Source organism: Crocodylus porosus, unplaced genomic scaffold, assembly GCF_001723895.1.
Source record: "Crocodylus porosus isolate Cpor-Errol unplaced genomic scaffold, CroPor_comp1, whole genome shotgun sequence".
In the NCBI taxonomy this organism is placed as follows: Eukaryota; Metazoa; Chordata; order Crocodylia; family Crocodylidae; genus Crocodylus; species Crocodylus porosus.
This window is the reverse complement of record NW_017728906.1, coordinates 146,661,771-146,682,883: the sequence shown is the minus strand read 5'-3', so window position 1 is coordinate 146,682,883 and position 21,113 is coordinate 146,661,771. Positions and strand designations below refer to the sequence as shown.

At 42.5% G+C, this 21,113-nt stretch overlaps 1 protein-coding gene across 2 annotated transcripts in view; it reads right to left on the bottom strand.

Annotated features, from left to right (window-relative positions):
* NAA16 (N(alpha)-acetyltransferase 16, NatA auxiliary subunit) overlaps positions 1–21,113 on the bottom strand; it is a 98,485-nt gene that overhangs the window by 7,007 nt on the left and 70,365 nt on the right. For both annotated transcript variants that reach the window (XM_019529845.1, XM_019529846.1), the window contains 8 exons: positions 13,679–13,751; positions 13,265–13,434; positions 12,738–12,890; positions 10,464–10,592; positions 8,563–8,776; positions 3,637–3,830; positions 1,664–1,772; positions 735–833 (listed from right to left, as the gene is read on the bottom strand). In XM_019529845.1, the coding sequence (XP_019385390.1) occupies positions 735–833; positions 1,664–1,772; positions 3,637–3,830; positions 8,563–8,776; positions 10,464–10,592; positions 12,738–12,890; positions 13,265–13,434; positions 13,679–13,751 (1,141 nt within the window). The remainder of the gene's footprint in view (positions 1–734; positions 834–1,663; positions 1,773–3,636; positions 3,831–8,562; positions 8,777–10,463; positions 10,593–12,737; positions 12,891–13,264; positions 13,435–13,678; positions 13,752–21,113) is intronic.

The window sequence follows — 21,113 nt, the reverse complement described above, 5'->3', positions numbered from 1 at the left end:
TAGTCACTCTGAAATTCACTGTAGCCCCCCAAATGCTCTCCCCTAGTGCCTGCCCTGAGCACAGCCCCACCTCAACCCCCCCACCAGGAAGAGTCTGGTGCTGCCCCGAGCCTCAGCCCAGTGGCAGCCTGCCCTCGCCCTGCATGCAGCTCCAGGGAGGGGATGGCACATGCCCCCCAGGGGGTGCATGCAGTGGCAGGAGCCATCCCTCCCTCCTGCACCCCAGACAAGCTACTCGTGACACTATCCCATGCCCTGCCCGCCCTGGTTGTACAGCACCTGCCTGTCCCAGCCACACTCCCTCCTTCACTACGGGGGCTCAATCTGTACCCTCCCCCTCCCAACACATGCGTCCCCCTGCAACAGACATACTGGCTGGACACTGCTCTCCAAGCTGCTGGGCTTGCATATTGGAAATCAGATCAGTATTCGCCGATATGGCTCATTAATAATCCACCCAAAAAATCTTTAATTGGTGCACCCCTAAAATGTACTACTTGAATATTATTTTTAATTAAATTATTTTAGTACATTTTAAATTTCACAAAGAAAATTAATTTAAAATGCTAATCAGACTTTTACTTTAAATTGTCCTTTATTTAAATAAAAGTAATTTAATTAAAAACAGAATTTTTACTTTAAAAAAAAAAAATCTCTGTCTACCCAAACACTAGTCTGCATTTTATGTTAACACTTGGACATTAAATAATCTACAATTCCTTTGTTATACATACCAGCTTTAGAGAATTTAATCAAACATTCATGTAGCCATGGATTATTACTGTTGATAGCAAAAGCTCTTTTGACAGATTGCAACATTAGCAGAAACTTTCCTGTGCAAAAAAACCCAAACAAACAAAAAACCAAGGTTATACAGTTTCAAAGCCGTGCCATTTATTTCATTACAAAGACCTCCAAAATCTAAATCTCATATATTAACCCAATTATACCTATAACCTTTACATCTGGCCAAAGAAAAATCCATTTTTCTATAAGTTATACCAGTTCACACTCCACCTTTCAGAAACTTAAAAATGCTTGGAATTTTTTTAACAAAACAATTGTGATAGAAATGTCCTCCAAAAAACCAAAACAAAACAAAAAAACCCAGCAGCCAAGTCTAAAGGATTGTCCATTATCTGAAAGTGTTAAAATAAAATTAAGTCCCTAAATCCCTTGCTTTTCATTAGTAAATATAATGCAACTATTAAAAACATGAACCCCTGTCCAAATTTTGCCTGTACTTTTACTCTTTAAACCAAAATACAAAATACTATTGCAGCTCTTAGGTTCATTCTAGTTTGGCATTACCATTAGCAACACTGCACAGGCCACTTCATTGTGCAGTGCTTGAGTGGGGTTTTTTTTAATTGGCTAATTGCTGCATTGTTAAACTAGATGTAAATATTTTTTTTCCATAGAAAGCATTACTAGTACATAATTACAAATTCCTTCATCCTTGCATCACTTTTTAGAATAAATTGTGTGTTGCTAAAGAAAGGTTATATGACATGTTAAGCTTTACAAAAGATATGTCCATTAAGACTGGACACAATTTCTACATCTGTATGTTAGAAAATGCCTCCTCTATTTTAGGCTACAGTTGGGTAAAAATGGGTTGAAATAAAAAAAGAGAAAAGAATTAAAACTGAATACACTTTACCTTTTCTAAAGTATATTTCAAATGCTAAAAGATGCGTGTCTATGTTATCCGCAACAAGATTCTTAAGTGGTATAAGGAACTTAATAGCTTCCTCTAATGGATTTTCTACCTGTTTTAACAGAAGACAAAATTAAGGTTACAGCATAAAAGGAGGTCTGATATCACAAAAGTACTTCAAGATTTAACTTTATACAAAGAGTCACCATCCCATATCGGCAGACTGACCATTTTTTCTGCTTTGGAAACAGGAACAAGAAGCAAATCTCATCTCGCTTGTACCTACTGCAAACAAGTATGTCAATTCCTCAGCTACCTGTATGGTGTGTAAAATACTGCTGTCAGACCATCTTCATCAGCATTCAAGAATTCATGATCAAGAACAGTGGGGACCAACATGTCTGGCAGGCATGCAAGGCATGCACAGATTTACTGTGTACTCTCGCCAAGTGCCACTCTGATCCTTTTTTCTTAGTCAATATGCTACTCAAATTTCTACACCCTGACCAAGGTTCTGTTCTGCTTTCTTCTTCCTGCCCTGTACTTCATGCCTGACCAAATCCTTTGCTTTCTGCTCCCATCTGCCACAATGCTGCCTACGCTCTCACCCTCTGCTGTGTGCCCCACACAGACTACCCACACCTTGTGTAGCAGGTTGGCTACCCATGATTTAGAACATAAACACAATTAAAGCTAAGGATTAAAGCATGAAGGTAATTGTAGATATTAAGCTGAACCATGAAATCTTTTCATGTTTTATAATGAAGTTATGAAAGTTCTGCTTTATATGTTGGTCACTATGATCATTATATGATTGTTATACCATACTATTCCAAGTAAGTGCTGTAATATAGGTTTAGCTACCAAATAAAAATTATAACCAACTTATAGTGGCAACAAGAATGAACTTTTCAACTCAATCTAAGAAAGAAATTAAAATATTCAGGTGATCATTAACAGTGCACTTAAGCTCTAAAAATGTACTGGTTTTCAATTGTGTATTCCGTGCTTTTTCTCTTCTACCTCACTGCTTTGGTAAAAAGCACAAATGAGGGGGGTAAACAATTAAAGACCCGCATTTTGGGCACCTGATGTACTAAAAAAATTAAATTAAATTAAAAAAAAAAATCACTACTTATGTTCTCTCTCATTGTCTCATGGTTTCCTTGTACACCCTCTATCCATCAGTAAGTAGTTCCCAACTCATCTTAAATTGGAAGCTCTTTGGGGAAGATGTGTTTTTTTTTCCATGCTTTAATAGTGACTACCACATTACAGTGATGGTTAATGACCAGATTCCTAGGTTCTACAGCAATATATAATCAATAGATTATTGACAAACTTGTCAAATATAAAAAATTAAACATAAAAGGTGGTGTTAAAATAGTGGACTATTTCTTTTTTGACATACATTTTTTTTTTAAATTTAATTTGCACCCAAGGCCAAATTAGCCAAAACAAATTCCAAATCCAAATGTCCAGAACCATAAGTGGCACTACTACCAGCAAACATCCTCTACCTGCAAGATGTTTCCAAAACTTTTGGTGGGCATCCTACTTGCAGGCCCAAGCCCAGAGGTTTGGGGTTTGGACGCCCCTGAGTTCTGCTTGACCTCAGCCGTAAGACCCTTGGAGCAAGCAAAGGAGGAAACTCCCATTTCTATAACCTGGGCTTAATGCTGCTGCACCGTGGCAGGTACTGAACCATGCCAGAAGAGCAGTTCTCCTGCAATGCAGTTCAGGAAAACTTTCTTGGACAGAGATACATGGTATTTCCCCTGCCAGGTTAAGAAGCCACTACGCTTGTCTTGAGCCTTCAAGAGGCTGAAATGCACTTTTAAAAAATATGTACTTTTAATGAAAGCTTGTGGATTACATGATTCTAGAAGAAGGTATTTATATCTGGTCAGGCCGGAAAGATTATCAATAAAATTCATGCTAGCTTAACTGTTTTTAACAGGCAATACTACACTCACCCTTTCCAGTTTTTCAGGAACTAGCTCTTCCTTGGGGCCACTAGTTTCCTCCTCTTCCTCATCCCTTTTTTTCTTTTGATTCTTTTGCTGCCGCTCTCTTTCTGCATGTTTTCTCTCTTCTTCAAGTTTAGCTTTCTTTTGTGCTCTTCTTTGTTTACTAAGCATCTTCTTCAGTTCTTTGGCCGAGAGGTTTTCTACAGATAAATAAAGACAGCGTATCATCTACTTTACCTACAGAATATATCATTCAAAACAAATCTTGGATTTACTCAAACAGTGCATGGACTCACTAGACTTTTCATACAAGGAAAGTTTGTGCTTTTGCCGAGGTTTCCAAAAGCATCCTTTTCGCTCACCAGAACAATGCACACGTTAATATATGGTTTAATATATTTCCAGCACAAAACTTTATGTAATCTTAATAAATACATGTCAAAGTTTGTATAACCCAAATCAAAATGAAACTCCTGAAACTTAAGACTTGTTATTTAAACCAATAATCAGCTGAAATGTGAAGTGTGGAGTTCCAGCATTTATATTATGGGACGTTATGAATAGCTTGTTCTTACAGAATGCATTTCACCCAACGATCTCAGATGGCTTTATTATAAAAGGTAGATGATACACGGCTTTTATTTTTTTTGAGGTTAGGCTTACTTCACACGTCAATCTTACTCAATTTCTTTCTAGTATTCTTAGTAATAACAATCATACTCCTGATATACCTCAGCTGGAGTACTGTGCCCAGTTTTGGGCCCTACACTTCAAGAACAATGTTGATCAATTAGAGAGAGTCCAATAGAAGGCAACTAAAATTATTAGAGGCCTGGGAAGTACGACTTTATAAGGAAAGACTGAAAAAACTAGGGTTACTTAGTCTGGAAAAGAGAAAGCCAAGAGGGGATTTGATAACAGTCTTCAAATACCTGAAGAGCCATTACGGAAAGGATGGAGACAGATGTTCCTCTGTGGCAACAGGGGACAGGACTAGGAACAATGGCCTCAAACTACAGCAGAGGAAATTTAGGTTGGAGATTAGGAAGAGCTTCCTGACTATGAGAATGGTCAAGCATTGGAGAAATTTTCAAAGACAGGCTAGATGTACATTTGGCTGCAGTGTTCCCTCTAAGCTGCGTGGTATGTGCAGCCGCGCTCATGCCATGCTGCCAGGAGCACCTGCATAACCGTGCATGCCATGCAGCTTACAGGGAATGCTACTTGGCTAGGGTGGTTAGTCAGAGATGATCCCATCCTGGGTAGGGGGACAGACTAGATCAGGGATTGGCAACAGTTTTGGGCAGAGTGCCAAAACCACCTACAAACTCAACTTGTAAGATGTTGGTGTGCCAAAGGCAGATGGCAGGAGAGTTGCAAGGGGCCTCATTCTTGTTGCGACAGGGCAGCCCTAGCTCCTTCCCCAGGGCATAAGTGCCAAGCAAAATGCATGTGTGCGCCAGGCTCTGGCATGCATGCTGGGAGTTGCCTACCCCTGGACTGGATGATCTACTGAGGTTCTTCCAGCCTTACTCTTCTGTGATCCTGATTAGAAAAATCCTATATCACCATGTTCATCTTAGTGTTTGTAGCCTGTAAGTACCTAGAGATTTCTAACATTTTAGTTAAGGGCACAAACACACAAAACAAGTTACTGCAAGGTAAAATGAAGGTGGAGTTTTACAGCAGGGATGTTCACAATCTTTGCCATGCAGGCCAGATGTGGTCCTTGGGGCTCCCCACAAGTCGGGAAATTTGGCAGTGGTGGAGCAGTGACAGTACCACCCTACTGAATTCTCAGCCCAAAGTGGCTGGTTTGAGCTAGGCCATGCTCCCTTTCCCTCCTGCATTTGGGTCAGGGCTGGGCCAGCCCTCCCCACTTTGGGACCAGACTGGGGTTGGGACATGCCCCCCCACAAGGCTGGACTGAGGCTGGGCCATGTCCCCTTACTGCTTCCCTCCTACAAGTCTGGACTGGGGCTAGGCTCCAACCTCTTCATGTCAGGATGGTGTCTGACCCAGATGCCGGAATCACCAGCTGGATCCAGCCCATGATGGACCAATCACTGCCCATCTGGCCTATCAAGGAAAACAGTTGGGCACAGCTGGTTTAGAGCATGTAGCTTCTTCACAGTTAGTGAGGGCATACTCAAACAGCATTAAGTGTAAGCTACCCTTTTGTGGTTTAGCATTCAATGAAAATGGAATCTCCCCTCTCTCCTTTCTAGCGCCTTCTCCGTCTCTTCACCCAGCCAGTTCTAATTCTTGCTTCTGCCCTCTAGCTCCTTGTCAGTTTAGTGTCTCATTTCTTCTGAGCCCTTCTCTCCTTCCTCCAGTTCCTTCACCCTATTCCTCCACAACTCAATTGGAGAGGAATAGACTGCTGCAGGTATGCTTGCTTGGGCCTAAATTTAACCACCTTATACAGAATAAATCACCTATCTTCAGAGAAGGACCTAGAGGTTATAGTGGACCACAAACTAAATAGAAGCCAACAATGCTACTGAAACTGTCAATCACCATCCTTGATATATGCAAGACTTGGGAAGTGATTATGCCTTTACTTCCCCCAGGTGGGGCCTTAGCTGGACTACTATGCCCAGTTTTGAGACCACAGTTTAAGATCTAGAGAAACTGGGGAGATTCCAAAAAAACAAAAAATAAGAAATTTAGAAACATGACCTAGTATATGATGGAAAGGATTCAGTCCGAAAGAGAAGCAAGCATGCAAGAGCACTGAGGGCAGACACGATAATTTCTGAATACGTAAAAGACGACTGATACATACAAGGCAAAAGACGGGGCAAATTAAGTTGATATTTGACCCTGAGTTGACACTGCGAACAACTGATCACCGCAAACGCACGCACCCACCCACCCACCCTGGATTGGGGCTAGGCTCTGAACTAGGTTCAGACCTAGTTAAGGATTACCTGGAGGCCTTAGATGTATCCAAGTCGGCAGGCCCGGATGACCTTTATCCGTGGGTGCTGAGGGAATTGGCTGGTGTCACTGCGGAGCCATTGGCACGGCTGTTTGAGGACTCCTGGTGCTCGGGCCAAGTCCTTGAGGACTGGAAAAGGGCCAATGTGGTCCCCATTTTCAAGAAGGGGAGGAAGGAAGAGCCTGGCCACTACAGGCCAGTCAGCCTCACTTCCATCCTAGGGAAGGTCTTTGAAAAAATTATCAAGGGCCACATTTGTGAGAGCCCTGCAGGGGAAGTGATGTTGAGGGGTAACCAACACGGGTTCGTGCCAGGCCGAACCTGCCCGACTAACCTGGTCTCTTTCTATGACCAGGTAACAAAAGAGCTTAGATGTGAAGGAGGAAGTCAATGTCATCTTCTTGGACTTCCAGAAGGCCTTTGACACAGTGTCCCACCCAATTCTGGTGGGCAAGCTGAGGGACTGTGGCATTGATGAATGCAGTCACATGGGTGGCAAACTGGCTCCAGGAGCGCACCCAGAGGGTGGTGGTGGATGGGTCAATGTCGACCTGGAAGGGTGTGGGCAGCGGAGTTCCCCAGGGCTCAGTCCTTGGGCAGGTGCTGTTCAACATCTTCATTAGTGACCTGGACGAGGGTGTAGAGAGCACCCTGTTCAAGTTTCCTGATGACACCAAGCTGTGGGGTAAAGTGAATACACCGGCAGGTAGGGACCGCATCCAGGCAGACCTGCATAGGTTGGAGAAGTGGGTGGATCTGAACAGGATGCGGTTCAACAAGGACAAGTGCAGAGTGCTGCACCTGGGGAGAGGGAACCAGCATTATGGTTATAGGTTAGGGGCTGACTCTCTCAGCAGCACAGAGGCAGAGAGAGATCTTGGAGTCAGGATTGACTCCAGGATGAATACAAGTCGCCAGTGCAACAAAGCAATAGGCAGAGCCAACCGCACCCTGTCATGCATCAACAGGGGCATCACTAACAGGTCCAGAGCCGTCTTGCTCCCCCTCTATGCAGTGCTGGTCAGGCCGCAGCTGGATTACTGTGTCCAGTTCTGGGCGTCGCACTTCAAGAGGGATGTGAAGAACCTGGAGAGGGTCCAGAGGAGGGTCACTCATATGGTTGGGGGCCTCCGTGGCCAGCCCTATGAGAAAAGGCTGAGGGACCTGAATCTCTTCGGTCTCCACAAGAGGAAACTGAAGGGGGATCTTGTGGCTGCCTACAACCTTATCAGGGGCCAGCAGCAGGGACTCGGGGAAAGTCTGTTCACCAGGGCCCCCGTTGGAGTCACTAGGAACAATGGCCACAAGCCATGGGAGGACAGGTTTAGGTTAGATATTAGGAAGAACTACTTCACTGTACGGGTGGCCAGAGCCTGGAAGAGGCTTCCCAGAGAGGTGATGCTCTCACCTTCCCTGGAAATCTTCAAGAGGAGACTGGATAGGCACCTGGCTGGGGTCTTATGACCCCTTCTACCCGCAGTGCTCCTTCCTGCCCATGGCAGGGGGTCAGACTAGATGATCTGTCTAGGTCCCTTCCGACTCATTGATTCTATGATTCTATGACACACACGTACCATTTGTTCTCTGTGTCAACTCAGGGTCAAAGATCAGCTTAATCTGTTGCAAAAGTGATGAAAGCTAGGTATATGGGGAGGAAAATACTTAACTATAAGGGTAATTGAGCATTGGAACAGGCTATCAAGGAAATCACCTCCATTTTTTATTTTTCTTCTTAAAAATAATTTGATGTACTACACCAATTATTTTGGTACAGGCCTCCATTTTGCTCATCTAACAATTTAATACTATAAAAAGCTTTTGTAATAAAATGAATGCAAGGCATCTTTTCAGTCATTAATCAATGTTTTAGGACAGAAAAGTCTTCTATAAATACCAACAGATAATGGTTGCATATAATTTAATATTATTTAGCATTCTAAACGCTAATTGAGAAACAGACATGTTAATGTTCATTACTCTCTAGGTACCTGAATTCACTTCTTGTTCTTTGCTTTCGTTGGTTAGAGGATTATCATGTAGCTTCAAGTAGATTTCAATTGCTGATCGAGCAGCCTTAAAATAGAAGGCATGTTTCCTGAGCACATCTTCTAATCTCAAGAGGTCTACATAGGCACGAAGAGTCATCTTTCTCATGCAATATGTATGGAAGTCAAATTGATCATCTGTTATCTCAAAAAAATGCTTAAAAAAAAGAAAGAAAAATCTTCTTAAAACTTGCTTTATATTTTCTTATTATTACCATCTGTTAAAAAATATAAAGTGAAGTATAGTTTACAGACAATACTGATCAAGAGCAAGATTTTAACAATAATTAGTACTTAGAAGAATCTAGTGCTTCAGCATATCAGTGTCTCAGGATAAACTGAAGACAAAGGCTGCTTGAAAATGTTAAAAAAACCACCCAAAAAACGTGCTTTACTGGAAGCAGCAGCATGTTGCTTCGACCCAGCTCGTCAGTGGCTGTATAGATCAGATGCTTCAGCAGGGCTTTTTGGTGCTTTTATTCAATCAGCTATTAGATAAAAGTGCCAAAAAAGCCCCACTGAAGCGCTCGATCTATACAGATGTTGGGTGAGCCGGGTCCAAATAATGTGCTGGCTCAGTGCAGGTGTGCGAGAAGTTTAAAGTTAAAGAGCTTTAATTTTTGTTTGTTTTTTTTCAACATCTGCAAGCAGTCGAAGAGAAAAAAAAAACTTAAAAAAGGAACAGTAATGTTTATTGATCTTTTTTCATCATTAAAAATACTATCACATTAACTGTCATTTTAAAAAAAAAAGGAAACTGCTACAATCAGTGTGTGTTAATAGTTTTAGATAAAAAAAGTACATCAGAAGTTTTGACACTGTTGGATCTTTTCCTTTTTAAAAGGGAACAAAATTATGGAAGCAGATAAAGATACATTACCCTAAAATTAAAAAATACTATATATCCAGTGTTTTAAAAGTGCATTAAGTCAACATCATGATTTTTACATTAGAAGATCATCATCTTCCTCTCAAACTGACTGAGGCAGTGGTTCACAACTTTTTAAAGACTCAAGACATTCCACAATTACTTTTTAGAATTTAGTGGCACTGCATTTAAAAACCAATTTATTTCTTACAGTGCTTACCTTCTTGCACTCCATGGCACCCTTAAAAGGATCTCACAGGGTGGGCAGCAGCAGGCAAGGGATTAGGGAGCTTACGGTTGAGTCTTTAGACCCCCAAAGGAGGCAGGTGTCCCTGCAGGGGATGGAAGGGTGTGACAGTGGCCACAGGGTGCAGAGGCTGGTGCCAGGTGAGGGCAGCAGCAGCAGGACCTCACCCATGTCCTGCTTTTTCCACAATTTCCCCCTGTCTGTAGGTGAAGAGGTGAGAGAAAGGCCCCTGATGCTTTGCCTACAGCTCCAGGGGCTTGAATGTTGGACCATTCCCTGCAGCGCCTTCCACCAGCTCTAGGAATGTGGGATGAGGATGAGAAGGAGTAAAGCTGAAAGAAAGCAGCCCCACACATGCCTGCCTATGGCAGACTATGCTGTATGGAGCATGGAAGCAGTCAGAACAAGGGTTGCCAGATGGGGGGGCGGGGGGGCCAGGGGGGGCACTTTTCAGCACAGTTTATTCCCTTGCTCCTAGAGGTGGTGGGAGCGGCTGCATGACGTGCTGCTGTGGTGCGGGGAGGCAGGCACAGAGTCCCACACTAATGGAGGAGCCAGCCAACACTTGCATCTTCTCACAAGCATCAGGCACCACAGCACCCCTCAAACAATCTTGCAGCACCCTGGCAGAGAACCATTGGATTAAAGCAATGAATATTTGCATGAAGACTTTTATGCAGGGGAAAAAAAACAAAACAAAAAACAACTCAAATCTTTTTAGCGACTTACCCTTTCCACTTCGTGACATTTTTTCAAGGCATCCCCGTATTTCCCTAATCTCTGATAAGCTGTTGCACATTCAGTCTGGAACCACATACACTGCATCTCATTGAGATTTTCCATAGCAGATGTTCCTTCCTGAAACGAGTAAGTTTAAACTATAGATACCAGCAGCTCCTGCTTGCCCCTGACTAACACTTGGCAACAACTAGCATAGGACTTTTGGTAAGAATAACCAGTCATCCATGAACACAAGGTGAAACAGTCAGTATCTGCTAATGGTCACTGATTTAATAGTTACACAAGTTCTCAAAAGAAAAAAAAAATCATTCTTATTACAATACAATACAGTACAATAACTAATCTTTTCTGTAGCTTCTAGCTGTTACTCTATATTCCCCAAGCCAAACTGATACACATTCCAACGCTTGAAAAACCTGCTTAACTTTTAAGCAGTTACGTCTCAACTTTCTTGAATTCACAGATAGCAGACACTGGTACTACAAAGAATAGTCCGAGGTTAAAGTCCACTTCCTGGCTGCAGATGGAAACTATGGGGCAGTTTTTTGAATTGGGGTAACAGACTTGCATGGACTCTCGAGGTGAGTTTGTGTTTCTGTGGATGTGCCTCAATTCAGACTTCAAAGAAGTTCTTTAGTTTGTGCAAGGAATTCTAAGGCTAGGTAGTTGGAATAGGACATGCTGAATCAAGTTTCCTTCCCTTGTCCTCCTTCGTTTCAATATGGTTAGAGAACTTGTAATGCATCACCTAAGGTTCTAGGACATTTGCTGATTGTTTGCATATGCCAGGAAGAAATGTTTTATCCTTTGGATGCATTACTAACTTCCATTCTTTTCCCTGTTCTCCTAAAGCATCAGTTAGTGGCCACAGCTGGCCCCAGTGGAAACACTGATGACTGGGAACATGTCCCCAGTGGGACTGAGAAACCACTCAGATAGATGCCTGGACAGCGATTGCAGGATCAGTGTTTCCTGGCATCATACTCAGAACCAGAAAAGAATCTACCCCAGACCAGACTGGCAAGAACTTGAGGGTTTCTACCTTTCTCTAATGTGAGGCATGACCCATTTCTTAGGATTATTTAGGCCAGTGGTTCTCAACCTTTTTAGACTTGAGGCACCTCCCTGCCCCACCCAATAGACCTAAGAAACCTTCCTGAAAATGCCAGCTCTCAGTTTTCATTCAATTTTTGACTATACAAAACAGAATAAATCAATTTTTCTGTTGCAAAGAACTCAAAGACTACAGCAAGTTAGTAGATTTTTAACACTGTGAATTCTTATTTGAAATCTCTGGGTTTATCATCTTGTGAATCATCTGTGCACACCTAACAGTTCTAACACTGCGTGGCACCTCTGAAAGGATCTCATGGCATCTTGGTTGAGAATCACTGGTTAATTAGGCACATTACTGCAAGGGCTTATGTCACTGAGAGTGCCTTTCATTAGCTCTACTCTCCTCCTCCAGTATGCTGGAGTTTTCTTGTGGCTTTAGGGGCTTTTCTAAGAGTATACCATGGCTTTTAGCTACAGCATATGGGCAGAACCAAATCAATATTCTTGGGCACTCTCTTGCACTGAATGTCATGACTTCATGGAGCAGGAAACTGGACTCAAGTGATCCAGATTCATTCCAGGCCTGTGTTCCTATATTCCACAAATAAAAAGCTAAGTTTGTTCCAAATACCTACTAGCTAGAAAGGCTAATACTACTAAATAATTTGACTTTTAAACATTTACTATATAAACTAACCCAAAGCTGCTTTTATGAATTAGTTATACTAATTGGCACAGTTATGAAACATGAACAAAGATAAAAAGATTAAAAGTAAAACCTATCAACAACATTCAAATGTTTCTCTTCAAAACTAGAGTGAATGAAAACATCAGTAAGGATCTAACTATATAGAATCTGCTTCTCATAAATAAGATTATATACCAGAAAAAAAATTGAGTTCAATGTCCTCTGATATTCCTGATAAAGCATCTTGGTTTTCCCATTATACAAATCTATTGTAATCAGATCCATTTATACAAAATCTAAAGTAGGTCATTAAATCAAATTAAATTAAGAGTAGCTCCCTCATACTCCATATAGGAAAATTCTCTCCTTGTGTGAATTAGCAAGATACACTGTTAGTAGCAACAAATTCTAGAGCTTAACTTCAAGGAAAGAACTAGACAAAAATGTTTTTTCACATTTAATAAATCCATTTTCTTATAAAATGCTACCCATCTCCTCTTTAATGCAATAATTCCTACCCTTGTGAACTTGGAACACATCTCCTCAGCATCTTTCACCATATTAGCTCGTAGCATGTACTTTGCACATTTGGAGTTGATAAATCTGTCTGCTGTATCCAGAGACTGTGCCTCATCCATCCATTTGGCAGCTTCTTTGAGATTTCCTACATGCTATTATGGAAAAAGAGGAAACATTTAAGCTTCAGTACTGAACAAACATTTGATTAACTAAAGAACTTTATAAATGTTTGTGCCAGTAACTATAAGTACCTTGGAAGTCCTAAGCTAGTTTTTAACTTAACATTCTCTGGACTTTCCCAAACAGTGATGTGTCATCTTAAATTATAACAACTTACTCCAGAGTCAAAAAATTTTGGAAAAAAGAATGAGTTTAGATTTTCTTTATGCTGACAAGAGAGTGCCCCAAAAACATAATAAACAAATCACAACCCAGACCACCACATTATACAATTCTATAAAACAGTTTCAATTGATTAGGGCACTTTCACAGCCTATAATTTAACATACTTAAGTCAATTTTTTACCTTGTAAATTTTTGCTTTTAAATAGAACAGTTCTATTAATGTTGGAGTGCTTGCAATTGCAGCATTAATGTAATCCAAGGCCAGTGAACACTGGCCAAGTTTGTCAAAGTGCTGTGCCAGGAAATACCGAACCCAAAGCAGTGTCGTTGGGGGCTCTCTCTCTCCATTTTCTGTAACAAAACAGATATAAAATTACAGTAACCAATAGGGTTGAAAACTTCATTTGAAAAAAATACACAAAAACCAAACTCAGCAAAAATCGGCTAAATTTGTCAAGCTGTTGTTTTTGTTTACAAAAACAAGACCTGTAATTATTTTCTGGCAAAAAGCAGCAGCACTCCAACAATTATTGATAACTGTTATCACACGGATTAGTAAGTGAAATGCAATTTTAAGAGGTGTACTGAAACTCACCATAAGGACCAAAAAGGTCACAGGTTTTCAGAGAGGCTTCATATCCAGTAACAAGTTCTTGGACTGTAGAAACCTAAATATGAAAAATAAAAATTAAGAGATTGGCTTTAAAGTATCATAAATATTGGAAGGGCTGACTAATCACATATTTTCAGTTAGAGTACATCACCTAAAATAAATTGAAGAAGGAAGCTAGAAGCCTTAATAGGAACAAGGTACTGGATGTGTCATTCAGGTTTAAAAAAAAATCTAAAAAAAAAATTCAAAAAATTTTCCTTTTCACTTTAAACAAGATCTCTCTTGCTCATCTGTTTAGATCAGAGGTTGGTAACCTTATGCCACTGCAGGTTTCTGCTTGTGAATCTAGCCCCAACCACAGGCTGTACCCCCCCAGTAGTCAGCAGATACTGTAAAGGGAATAGATAGAAATGGGCAGGAGCTAGGATCTCAGGCAGGGGTGAGCAAAATATGGCCCATGGGCTGGATCGAGTCTGCCAAGGTTGGGCAAAATAAGCCCCAGGGTGCGTCCCTTGGCCTGCCTGGTGCAAGCACCAGGGGGGAAACACAGGCTGTGGTGTGTGCAGCCAGTCCCACCATTTCCTGGCACAGTGGGGCTGGGGTAGCATGGCAGCCAGATTTCACTTCAGGGCAGTGGTGGCTCCTTCCAGCTGCTGCTGCCAGTGTCACTGCCCTCGCTGGGCCCAACACCCTCCTGCCCTGCCACCCCAGCCCATCTATCCCACACCACACGGGAGGACAGGGTCTCCAGGGAGACTAGCCCAGGACCTTCATGGGTAGGGTATGCTTAGCTTGATGGATGGGATGGGGCCACAAGTGGGTGGGGAGCAGTGTCCAGAAGCAGGATAATCAGGCGTGGCCGGGACCAGGATCACAGTGTGGTGACATTGCAGGGCCAGGGCTTGGAGCAGAGTCACAATCTGTTCCTTGTGTCCCTGCACTCATTGTCCAGCCCCATACTATCACCACCCTGTGGCCTTCCCCTACTCCATTCTCTGTCCACCTGCAGCCACATCCCATCCACCTGGCCAAGCATGCCGGTGAGGGTCCCAGGCCAGTCTCCATGGAGACCATGGGGCCAGGGCCCCAGGGCAGAGCCACTTAGGGAGTTTTGGTGAGCTGCTGTGGGCTGGAGGAACAGGGGATAGCTGACGCAGCCTGGTACAGCAGGGGGATGCTAACCCACCCCCTTACTTTCTTCACCAAAACTGCCTGAGTGGTCCTCCAGCACAAATAAGTGCCTACCCCTGATCTTGGGGATGCCTCCTGTGATACAGCACAGAATAAACTGAGCACAAAAAGCAACAGGACCCTAGAGATCCCCTCCTCTTTTGCTATGGTTGAAGTGTACTACTGATTTCCTGAGCTGCAGCAACTGGATTCAGTCTCTTCATGGGCTGGATCCAGCCCAGGGGCCATAGGTTGCTGACCTTGCAATTTAGATATTTTTTTCTAGGTACTTATTCTTGAAAATGCCAGGGGGAAAAATAAATGCATTTGTTCAGTAAGCCTCCCATGACCTCATTACAGAATTATTTTGAGATAGCTCAATTTTTTAACAGTAACCTTAAGATAACTCAGAGATTTAGAGAGGGTTAAGCATGTGCTTCCCATAACTAAGTAAAAAGGAGTCATATTTGGCCTACTGAGTTCCTGTGAAATTAATAGTTTAACACTACTACAACTATTATATTATCAAAGAACTCAGGATTCCTAGAACCTCAGATATATACCCTTTCACGTTTTCAATTAAAGAAAGTTAATTGTAGCATCAGCAAGTACCTATGTATGACAGAAGCGTATGCAGATTCTGTTCTGGACCAGACAGCACTAATCAAATGGTGCAACATACTTTCTGAACATTCTAAAATACAAAATAATCCAATTGGGCTAAAAGCACCTATGTTAACTTAGATTAAAAGCATGTCTTTTCAAAGGCAAGTAGCCAACTTCTCAAAAAAATCCAAAGAAAGAAAGAAGAAAAATGAAAACTGCCACTAAAAATACACTGTGTGCTCAAACCACTTAAAATGATTGCTGAATATAATAATTGTGAAAGGACAGACCTATAGATGTTACATTATTGCATTAGCTGTTCATTGCTAAATTGGTGCAAGTAAAAAGGGTTTCCTAACCATGATCTTGGTCCTATAAAACAACATTAATCCAAAGGTAAAAAAGAATTAAATAATGTGAATACTCTGCGAAGTTAGCCAGTGTATCAATTTGAAAGACTTAACTTTTAAAAGCAGAACAGGAAAAACTGAAGGTTTACCTAAAACAGGGGTTGGCAAAAAATTGAGCTGCAGGCCAAGTCCAGCCTGTGAAGAGGGGTTTATCCAGCTTGCTGTTAGTAAGTGGGTGATCAGGCCAAGGCCCACAAGCACCTAGGCCCAGCACCAGTGGCACAGGCTACTGGCAGCTCAGCAGAAGCAGAGGGGAGGGGAGGGTACAGACAGCTGGATCAGGACCACCACAAGGACTAGAAAGAGGCAGGCCATATCTGGAGCAATGAGAAAGGGCAGTTGGCAGGTGCTGAGCCCATTAAGAACAGCACCTAGGCACCAGGTCAACCCGACACATGGCTTTACTTTTAAAAAATGGGTGTGTCAAATCTCATTCATTTCAGCAGGGGGATGCCACCCCAACATAGAACCATGCTCTGTTAATATGACCTGCTGTTAGTTGCCAACCCCTGCTGTAGAAGAGCAGACCGGAATGAATTCTGAAGGATACATCTTGGCTTCAAGGGAAAGTGAATGCCCTCGAAATCTGAACTGGCTTTAAGTTTATGTCCTTAAATATCTTTTATTAACTATAATTTAGACAGAAAAATCTGAGTCTCTTTGACTTCATATATAGGTGTTTTCAAAATTGAGTTACTATTACCACTGTAAAGATGTTTAAGACTACAATATTTCTGAGGAATACCAAAGAGTGAGTGTGATTCACTCTGCGATTCAATTCACTGCAGTTAGCGCCATGCTATTAATATGCCCAGATGGCTTTTGAATGTATTTTTATAAATTTAAAAAAACACACTTCCCAAAATCACAGATTCCCACTGCCATATTCCTGGAAGAGCTTAAAAGGGAAGCAGAAGAGCATCATTTCCTGTGTCAACAGTACTCAGTTTTGTTGGTCAAAAGGAGGGCTAAATCCAGAATGGAAGGTCTTCCAATGATAATGTTCTGCCATCAGTCCCAACAGAGCTTAAATTCTACACACTATCACCAGTGATTCTCAACCAAGGTGCCAGGACACCCTGGGGGGCCACCAGATCCTTTGAAGGGTGCTATGAGGTGTTAGAAGGTAAGCAGATAAACTAAGCAGAGGAGCACAAGCTCAGGCTTGTCCCCGACTGGATGATCCTCCATTCCCACTGCCAGGCCCCTCTGCAAGGAAACAAGCACAGTAATCTATAATTTAGTTTTTGATTTTGGATGCTACTCAAAATTAAAAAAAGTGTTAGGGAAGGGTGCCTTAAATCCAGAAAGGTTGAGAGCCACTACTTTAGGCCGAATTTATCTTGTTTCCTGCAACAAGTAGCTTTTAAAGTTAATAATACTTAAACCAAACCACACTTAAATCAGTACCTATACCTTGGATTGCAGGTGGAGGCAATGAAGACTTTTGACAGGTGTAAAATGTTCTACATAGCTACCAGTTAAGAAGGCTATCATATTTTATACTAATAGAAGCTTTGAATCCACAAAAGACTGGCCCAACCACCTCCCTGTTTCTAATGCATCTGTTCCTCTGCAATTTGTGTTTTGTTTTCTTATTTGCCCTAATCAAGAACCAAAATATATGTGGTTCAATTTTTAAATAAATACAGAAGTTATGATACCCAAACCATTCCAATTATATGACAGTAAACCTTCTACTGGACTTCCAATGTATATATTCGAGAAACACAAGCTGAAGCTAGAAAGCATATATCTTTTAAAGTTATTTACTGAAAATTAATGTCTTGAAAGTCACTCAAACTGAGGCTTTTGATTACTTCCTTCTTGCACATATGTAACTCTTCCTTGGTAGAAAGAGGTTACTAAAACTATTTTTCCAGCTTTAGTAAGAAGTACAATAGGGCAATTACACCCTTCTCTTGATATAGCTACACCGTTTGCATCACTAGGGATATTTGTTTGGATCACTAGGGATATTTGAAATGCCAAGCAAGAATGGGGTCTGCCTGTGCTAGTCACTGAACAGAGAAGCAGACAGATCATCTCTGCTCACAAAATGGGACAACATGGATAAAAGCCATGGAGTGGGGTGGCGATTGCAAACAGAGTAAACAATGGACATACTGTAAATGATGCAATAGTTCCACAACACTGAAAAGTCAATTCAATTTCTTTTCCTTGGGAAGCTTTACTTAAGAAATGATGAGCTAAATGTGAAGGAGGAGGAAAGGAGGTTTGGAATAAAAAGTCTCAAGATGAGAGAGAAGAGGAACATGAGAGATTTATAGCAAACAATCAAGAAAAGGGACACAGAAAGAAATGCATCTTTTAGGGTGAAGCTATCCAATTTTATAGCAAGTTAAACCACTGAGTAGTCATTATTACTGATGAATTATAAATTACTGTTAATTATGCCTGGCATTGCAATGGTTGGTCAAAATATATGTTATGCTAAACCTGTTTCAATAGCCTAATCCCACGCTGACTAATATCATAGAGGGAAACAAATTCTAAATACTTTCACAGTATAAAAAATTTACCTTGTGAATTTTTCTGCTGGTCAGCTGTAAGAAGTTACATATGGTACTGGGGGTGCTCTTTCTGCACCACAGCACAGTTGGCACCTGGGACTGTTGTGGAGGAAGAACTCTCCATGCACTGCAGTCACAGTCAGGCAATGGGAGAAGCAGAGGCAGTGGCCAGGGCTCAGTGCTTGACCACTCCATAACCTGAGTTGGGCCATACCAGCAGAATGCCAGAAAACTTTTTTGATTCCTGTCCTACCCCATTCTGGATCAACAGATCTGAGAGTCAAGCTGAGGCTTTGGGGTAGGCAGACAAGAAACAATATACTGAGGAACCAGAATTGCCTCAGCAGGCTAATGCTATTAAGATGAGTTTGACTAAGCTTTGTGGAGTTAGTAGAGAGCTCTGGTTCAGAGGGATCAGAGAAAGCAGAAACTCACCCCTCTACCCACACCATCAGGGTTATGTCCTCCCTCGCAATTATATGCAGGATCTTTCTCTTACTGCAAGACTTGCAGTACTAGGGAATTCCAGGATCACTAGTACTGTCCAGGCTGACACTACCGTGCCCCGCAGTGGGCTAGGACAACATCCTTTGGACAGCTCTGAAAAATCTGTGGTGAAACCAGGACTGTAGGACTGGCCAAAGGAGTAATGAATAGCTCTCAGGCTCTTCTAAGTGAAAAAGTATTATTTAAAGGTAAAAATGTATCCACCAAAAGGAAGCAAGTCTCATGCACACCCCAAAAATCACATGTGCACTGCAGGCTCATGGAGTACATCTATGTCTAAATAAATCTAAATCACAATGGTTTCTTTTTTCTTGTCATGATACAATTTTGGAATTATTTCTTTTTCTCCACTAGCCTAATCAGAAACACTGGAACTGAATTAGCATAGAAATACTCTCCCTCCTCCTCCGCCAAACAGAGACTCATTATTTCTTGTCCTCCTCACATAAAATTAGGTCAGGACTGTTGTAGCTGGAATTTGCCAGACTAGTTTAGCAGGGTCCATTGCTGCTCTTCTTATGTGGCAAAGGTGGCACTACCTACCGTAAGTGGAATGGAAGATATTAACTAGCTTGTGGGTCCGTTTCTGACCTCCTTCATAGAGGAATTGAAGAACAGCTGTGATTTCTTTGAAAAGATCTAGAAACCTCTTGAGATCATCTAGCTAAAGCAGGGGTTTTTCAACCTTTTTAGTAAGTGGCTGACACAGAGCAGGGGGATGGCACACGGCCAGACACGGAGCAGTGAGGGGGGGGTGGAATGGGGTGGGGGATGGCAGCATACAGACAGGTGCGGAGCAGCGGTGGCATCCGTGTGCAAACTTCCTCTCCCCCCCTGTGTCCACCTGGCACCTGCATGGCCCACAGAGGGGCACCACTACCTTTGACCCCCTCCCGCCGCCTGGCCCTGCTCCTGGGAGGCGGTGATGCTCTGTCCCCACCAACCTGTACGTACTCCCTAGGAAGGCCCTCCCAACTTGTACTGCCGGTTGAAAACCCCTAAGCTAAAGTGTGCCAGAGGGAACGACTGCTTCATCCAGAGAGTAGATGGAGTAGAACCCCTCATATCTGTGAGCAAGTGCTCAGGATAAAGTTACACAGTGGAAACCCAAAAGTACCTCCTAGTAGATCTTCCATTGCAACACCACACCATGGGTGCTTATGCCCCTCCCCTCCATCACCTCACACTTCAAAATTCTCCAATCTGGCAGAACTCTTCCAGTTTTTCTACCTAACAATTTGAGGAATGCTAATACAAGACGGCAGTCAAGAATCAGTAGTGTAAAAGAAACAAGACACGAGGCATGCAAATGTTTTCTTAAGAAGTTACATTCTACTTAAGACAGTTGTGCTAGTTTTCACCACAAATTTCATGCCTCTTGCTCAGGAAGCGTCTGTCACAGTCTATTGTACTATTCCTGGAAAATAAACCCATGAACATAATGGATTTGTTTTTTTAAGTTATTTTCACTATAAAAGACCTTCCACCCTCTGAAGTCCAGGGTATCAAATAGAAAGCCTGTGAAGGTAGGGTATCTGGCCTGCCATCTTCCAGGGCTGGAATAGTTTCATAGTTTCTAGGGACCTGAGTAGATCATCTAGTCCGACCCCCTGCCATGGCAGGAAAGATTACTGGGGTCAAATGACCCCAGCAAGATGTTCATCTGACCTCCTCTTAAAGACCCCCAGGGTAGAAGCCAGCACCACTTCTCTTGGAAGTTGGTACCAGATCCTAGCCGCCCTGACAGTGAAGTAGCGCCTCCTGATATCTAGCCTAAACCTGCCCTCTGCCAGCTTGTGACCATTATTCCTGGTCACTCCTGGCAGTGCTTGGGGGGAACAGGGACTTCCCTAGTGTGAAGGAGTAGGAGCAGGAACTGCTTGTTTGTGGGGTTTGCGTCCACTTGTCAGCTTTACAATGTTGTGGGGGGAGGTGCCTGCATGGCATCTACTGCCACCTCTTAATTTACCATTCCCCATTGTTGGTGGTTGCATGGTAGGGCTGTGTGAAACTTTAGTAGCCAATTCGATTTGGAGGAGATTTGGCTCAATTCAGAGACCAAATCTCTAAAACCGAATCGTGTGTTTGGAGCTGGGATTACACCCTACTGCCGCTTGCCCCCTTCTGCCCGAAGCGAGCCACTCCTACATCCCACTCCCCCTCCCCCCGCCAGGAAAGCCCCTACTCTGA